This window comes from Miscanthus floridulus, chromosome 3 (genome assembly GCF_019320115.1).
Source record: "Miscanthus floridulus cultivar M001 chromosome 3, ASM1932011v1, whole genome shotgun sequence".
NCBI lineage: Eukaryota > Viridiplantae > Streptophyta > Magnoliopsida > Poales > Poaceae > Miscanthus > Miscanthus floridulus.
Genome location: NC_089582.1, coordinates 118,215,604 through 118,222,173, shown reverse-complemented (window position 1 = coordinate 118,222,173; position 6,570 = coordinate 118,215,604). Strand labels below are relative to the sequence as shown.

The 6,570-nt window shown below is 60.2% G+C and overlaps 1 protein-coding gene across 1 annotated transcript; it reads left to right on the top strand.

The window, feature by feature from the left end:
• The first annotated feature begins 973 nt into the window (after positions 1–973).
• Positions 974–2,071, top strand: LOC136544271 (uncharacterized). Its single transcript, XM_066536489.1, has 2 exons — positions 974–1,205; positions 1,293–2,071. Exons 1-2 carry the CDS (start codon positions 974–976, stop codon positions 1,715–1,717), a joined length of 657 nt encoding a protein of 218 aa, XP_066392586.1. The 3' UTR covers positions 1,718–2,071.
• The last annotated feature ends 4,499 nt before the right edge of the window (positions 2,072–6,570 follow it).

Here is a 6,570-nt window from a genome sequence, read left to right as displayed (position 1 = left end):
CCCGTAAGGCGCTCAAGGTGAACGTTAGCTCTTTCGCCCATCAGGCAGCGGAGGCGCAGGCAGGCGTGCGACGTGGCGCGGCGTCGGGTGAGGTCGTTTCGGAGGAGGCGGCTGCCCAGGAACAGGGGGCCGAGGCGGCCGCGGAGCGAGTGGAGGAGGAGGCTGCCCAGGAACAGGGGGCCGAGGCGGCCGCGAAGGAGGCTGGGGCGTCTGCTATTGCCGAGGCCACTGAAGGGCGAGGCCGGAGCCCCCAAGACCTCCGACGTCAGGGCGGTGGACGCCGAGGCCATCAAGGTAGAGATGGCGGAGGCCAGAGCCCTCGGGTCCGTCGAGACCGAGGCGATGGAGGTGGAGACGGGGCAAATTTTGGCGCCGCCCCTGGTTCAGACAATCTCGTCTGATGATTCCTCCCGAGGGAAGGAGGCGGCGGACGTCGAGGCGGCCAGTACCGCGGAGCAACAAGTCCCAGATCCTGCCGAGGGGAGTTCGGCCCTTGTCCCGCTACGGCCCGAGCCCCGTGGGTGGAACTTCCCGCTGTGTTTTCTGGCGGGACCAGGCTGATCCCGAGGGGGAGCCTGTGTTCGCCCTTGAGGACGTCGCCGAGGGGGGGCGCTGGGATACCCTCGAGGAGTATCGCCGATTGGCCGTGCGGTCGTTGCAGACAGCGATGACTGTCATGGAAAGGGACTTGCCTGGTGTCACTCGGGTGAGTACTTTCCCCTCTCGTGCCGCGTTGTTTTCTCTCCGAGCCCGCTCGCAGTGTTTTGACGTGTGTTTTTTGTTTTGCCTCCTTAGGAGCTCGAGACCCGATCCCTTGGGAAATCGGTGTTCCTGCGAAATGAGAGGGATATCTGGGACCAGCTCCGGCGCCAGAAGGGCTTGCTTGCCGATGCCCAGGGACTATTGTCGGCGCGGAGTGCGGAAGTGGAGGACCTCCGCCTTCGTTGTGCCGACATTCAGGCAGGAGTTGGCCATGGCTAAGGAGCAGTCCGCCCCTCTGGTGGCCAAGATCAAGGAACTGGAGGAGGAGCGAGACTCCTTCAGGCTTCGGGCCCAAGAAGCGACGGCCTCTGCGAAGGCTACAGCCGGGCAGCTGGGTGCGGAGCAGAGCGAGCATCAGGCGACAAAAGTCGCCCTGGCGGAGGCTACCAAGGCGGCCGAGGCCTCTCGGGTCGAGGTCTCAGCCTGGAAGGGCAAGGCCGAGGGTAAGTTCTGCTGAACCATGTTCCTCGTTCCATTTGCTCTTTTTGTCCTGGTTCGCGCTTGACTCCTGACCCCTTGTTGCGACGTAGATCTGGAGAAAGAGGCCTCCCAGGCGGCTGAGGCCTCCGTCGCGGCGCAAGCAGCGCTGGATGTCGAGGTCCGGGAGCACGAGGCGCTGCGCAGCGCTGTCCGGTCTGCCTGCGAGGCTCTGGACGTCGAGGAGGTCCAATCAGCTAGCTCCCTTGGGAGCCGCCTCATCGCGTTGAGCGGCCACGTCCGCGAGAGACTCCGAGGGGCGTTGCACACGGGTGTCAAGCGCGCCCTGGCCGTCGTCTCCTCGCACTACGCCATCAACCTCGAGGCTGTCAGCGACGGCTACGTGTTGCCAGAAGATGACGAGGAGGCTGATGCAGAGGTCGTGAGGCTGTTGGAGGCGGCCGAGGCACCTGGCACCGCGTTGGCCAAGCTGTTCGAAGAAGAGGTGGTTCCTCCCGCGCCAGCCGCCGATCCTTGAGCTTTGACCTGGGCCAAAAGGGGCCATGTAACCGGATCGAGTTAGTTGCCGAATCGTGACGTTTTTTTGTGGCCGTCGAGGCCCTTAAAGTATTTGCGTATGTGTGCTTCTTAACCGTTTTCCATTCTATTTCTAAGTTCGTGCCCTCTGTCCCGATCGCGAAGAAATCCCTCGGAACCTAAGCCGTCCTTCGGCGAAGGGCGGTGAGGGAGCTGCCGTAGCCCAGAGGCGTAGGCCGTTCTCACGACTCAGCCGGCCCTTTGGCCTCTAGACAGGCTTTTGGTCTTTGGGTTTCTTGCGAAGGTCCCGTCGGAGCGCGAGAGAGTTTGGTGTGGAAATTTTCGGAAAAACGGTTGAGAAATGGTGTCCGGGACTTAGGGGGGTTCCCCCTTTTTAGCCCCCGAGGGAGGCTCGACTTTGCAGAGGCAGAGCGAGTCTCCCTTATTGCGTTATAGTGACGTCGAGCCCCTATCGATAGATAACCTCTCTGCAAAGAACTTCCTCGGAACCTAAGCTGTCCTTTGGGCGAAACGGTGGTGAGGGAGCTGCCGTAGCCCAGAGGCATAGGCCGTTCTCACGACTCGGCCGGCCTTTTCGCCCTTGAGACGATCTTTCGGTCCTTGGGTTCTATACAGCCGATTTGTCTATAAGGGGGTTCCTCGAAAGATTATAACAATTAAAGAACGCTTCTTTATTTATTTCGAGAAACAATGTAAACAACGTTTGGAAATTTAAGGGTAGAAACGACGTAGCTGTTCTATGTTCCAAGCGTTGGTGAAGATTTCGCCCTTCTCGTTGGCTAACTTGTAGGTCCCGGGCTTCAGCACTTGAGCGACGATATACGGCCCCTCCCAGGGTGGGGTCAGCTTGTGGCGGCCCTTGTTGCTCTGCCTCAGTCTCAGCACTAGGTCGCCCACCTTCAGGTCCCGGCTTTGGACGCGCCGGGCTTGGTAGCGTCGTAGGGCTTGCTGATACCTGGCTGAGTGTAGTAGCGCGACGTCGCGGGCTTCCTCCAGTTGGTCGAGGGCGTCTTCGCGGGCAGTGCGGTTGCTTTGCTCGTTGTACGCCTGTAGCCTCGGGGAGCCGTATTCTAAGTCAGTGGGGAGGATGGCCTCGGCTCCATAGACCAGGAAGAACGGTGTGAATCTCGTGGCTCGGCTCGGGGTATTTCTTAGGCTCCAGATGACTGACGGGAGTTCGGCAAGCCATTTCTTGCCAAACTTCTTCAACTGGTCGAATATTCTTGGCTTAAGGCCTCGTAGGATCATGCCGTTGGCACGCTCTACTTGGCCATTCGTCCTTGGGTGCCCTACGGCCGCCCAGGCCACCCGGACGTGGTGGTCGTCGCAAAACGTTAGGAACTTGCGCCCGGTGAATTGTGTCCCATTGTCAGTGATGATGGTGTTAGGAACCCCGAACCTGTGGATGATATCCGTAAAGAACAGCACCGCTTGCTCGGATTTGATCTGAGCGATCGGACGAGCCTCGATCCATTTAGAGAATTTGTCGATAGCTACCAGCAGATGGGTATAGCCCCCGGGTGCCTTCTGCAGAGGCCCAACCATGTCCAGTCCCCACACAGCGAATGGCCATGTGATGGGGATGGTTTGGAGGGCTTGGGCTGGGAGGTGCGTCTGTCGAGCATAGTACTGGCATCCCTCGCAGGTGCGTACTAGCTTCGTGGCGTCGGCCACCGCTGTTGGCCAATAGAAACCTTGGCGGAAGGCGTTACCTACGAGCGTCCGAGGCACCGCGTGGTGCCCGCAGACTCCCGCGTGTAAGTCCTGAAGTAGGGATTGGCCAGCCTCGGTGGTGATGCATCGTTGGAGAATACCAGACGGGCTGCGCCTATATAACTCGCCGTTGTAGAGGACGTAAGTCTTGGCGCGACGCGCAAGCCGTCGGGCTTCGGTTCTGTCAGCAGGAAGCTCTCCTCGGACGAGGCGATCAAGGAAAGGGACTCGCCAGTCCGTTCCTTGGTCGGTCTTGGGAGGCTCTTCGTCAATCGCCATCGCCTCGGGCTCGGCTGGCGGGGTCTCGACGGCAGAGGGGGCCTCGAGCCCTGCGGTGGGCTCGGCCGATGGGTCCTCTTCCGTCGCCGAGGCGTAGTCGACGGACGGCTTGTGGAGGTCTCTAGCGAAGACGTTCGGAGGGGCCGGGGTCCGTGCCGACGCCATCTTTGCCAGTTCGTCCGCGGCCTCGTTGAACTTTCGTGCAACGTGGTTGAGTTCGAGACCGTCGAACTTGTTCTCCAGACGACGTACCATCGCGCAGTACGCCTTCATTTTGGGGTCGTGGCAGCTTGACTCTTTCATCACCTGATCGACGACGAGCTGCGAATCACCCCGTACGTCGAGACGTCGTACTCCAAGTTCGATGGCGATTTGCAGGCCGTTGACGAGGGCCTCGTATTCGGCGACATTGTTGGAGGCGGCGAAGTGAAGCCGGATCATGTAGCGCATGTGTATTCCGAGGGGCGAGACCAGGAGCAGGCCCGCGCCGGCCCCAGTCTTCATCAGAGACCCGTCGAAGTACATGGTCCAGCATTCTGATTGGATTTGAACGGGTGGCAGCTGTGTGTCGGTCCACTCGGCTACAAAGTCGGCCAGGACCTGTGATTTGATCGCTTTCCGAGGCGCGAAAGACAAGGTCTCCCCCATGAGTTCGACAGCCCATTTGGCTATTCTACCCGAGGCCTCCCGGTTTTGGATTATCTCCCCCAGGGGAAAAGACGACACCATAGTCACCGGGTGGGACTCGAAGTAGTGACGCAGCTTGCGTCGAGCCAAGACTATGGCGTAAACTAACTTCTGGATGTGCGGGTAACGTGTCTTAGTCTCGGAGAGCACTTCGCTGATGAAGTAGACAGGTCGCTGGATGGGCAGAGCATGTCCCTTCTCCTGCCTCTCGACGACTACGGCCGCGCTGACCACTTGGGTCGTCGCGGCGACGTAGAGCAAGAGGTGTTCGCCCTCGGCGGGCGGAACCAGGACGGGGGGGTTGGTGAGTAGTGCTTTGAGCCTGGCGAGGGCTTCCTCGGCCTCGGCGGTCCAAGAAAAGCGCTCGGCCTTTCTCAAAAGGCGGTACAGGGGCAGGCCTTTTTCGCCGAGGCGGGAGATGAAGCGGCTTAGGGCCGCAAGGCATCCCATGACCCTCTGCACGCCTTTGAGGTCTCGGATCGGGCCCATGTTGGTCACGGCCGAGACCTTCTCCGGGTTGGCCTCGATCCCACGTTCCGAGACTATGAATCCTAAGAGCATGCCTCGGGGGACCCCGAAGACACACTTCTCGGGGTTGAGCTTGATGTCCTTCTTTCTGAGACATGTGAAGGCAACCTCCAGGTCGCCGACGAGATCGCTGGCCTTCCTGGACTTGACTACGATGTCATCCACATAGGCCTCAACGGTTCGTCCGATATGTTCGCCAAAGACTTGGATCATGCACCGTTGGTAAGTGGCCCCTGCGTTTCTGAGGCCAAACGGCATGGTTACGTAGCAGTACATGCCGAATGGAGTGATGAAAGAAGTCGCGAGCTGGTCGGACTCTTTCATCTTGATTTGGTGGTAACCGGAATACGCATCAAGGAAGGAGAGGGTTTCGCATCCTGCAGTGGAGTCGACGATTTGGTCAATTCGTGGTAGTGGGAATGGGACTTTCGGGCATGCTTTATTTAGACCAGTGTAGTCCACGCACATCCTCCACTTGCCACTTTTCTTCCTGACTAGTACAGGGTTAGCCAACCACTCTGGATGGGATACTTCCTTGATGAACCCGGCGGCCACGAGCTTCTGTACTTCTTCGCCGATGGCCCTGCGCTTCTCCTCGTCAAACCGGCGCAGGCGCTGCTTTGCCGGCCTGGAGCCTGGCCGGATATCTAAGGCGTGCTCGGCGACCTCCCTTGGTATGCCTGGCATGTCCTGAGGGACTCCATGCGAACATATCGACGTTCGCACGGAGAAAGTCGACGAGCACGGCCTCCTATTTGCTGTCGAGGGTGGCGCTGATCTTCAGTCCTCGGCCGTCGGGGACGGCGGGGTCGACGGGGACGTGCTTGACAGCCTCCGCGGGCTCGAAGGCCCCGGCGCGCCGCTTGGCGTCGGGAACCTCGCCACCAAGCTGGACGAGATCGGCGATGAGGGTCTCGGCCTCCACGATGGCCTCGGCGTACTCGATGCACTCGACATCGCAGTCGTATGCATGTTCGTACGTGGACTCGATGGTGATGACGCCGTTGGGGCCTGGCATCTTGAGCTTGAGGTAGGTGTAGTTGGGGATCGCCATGAACTTGGCGTAGCACGGGCGCCCCAAGATGGCGTGGTAAGCCCCCTTGAATTCCACCACCTCGAAGGTGAGGACCTCCTTGCGGTAGTTGGAGGGAGTGCCGAAACAGACGGGTAAGTTGATGCGTCCGAGGGGTCGCGTGCGCTTTCCTGGCACGACGCCGTGGAAGGGCGCGGAACCGCCTCGGAGCCGCGATCGGTCGAGCTCCAGGAGCTCCAGAGTGTTGGCGTAGAGGATGTTGAGGCCGCTGCCTCCGTCCATGAGTACTTTGGTGAGCCGGGTGTTGCCGATGATCGGGTCGACGACCAGTGGGTACTGCCCGGGTTTGGAACGTAATCAGGGTGGTCATCCCGGTCAAAGGTGATTGCTTCCCGAGACCAATCGAGGTACCGGGGGGTGGCTACCCTGACCGAGAAGACCTCCCGGCGTTCCCTCTTTCGCTGGCGCGCCGTGAGGCATGCCGAGGGTCCGCCAAAGATCATGAAAGCGTTGCGTACCTCGGGAAACCCATCATCTTTATCACCGTCCCTTTCGCCGGCGCCCCTTTTCCTGGTCTCATCGTCGTCGGGGAG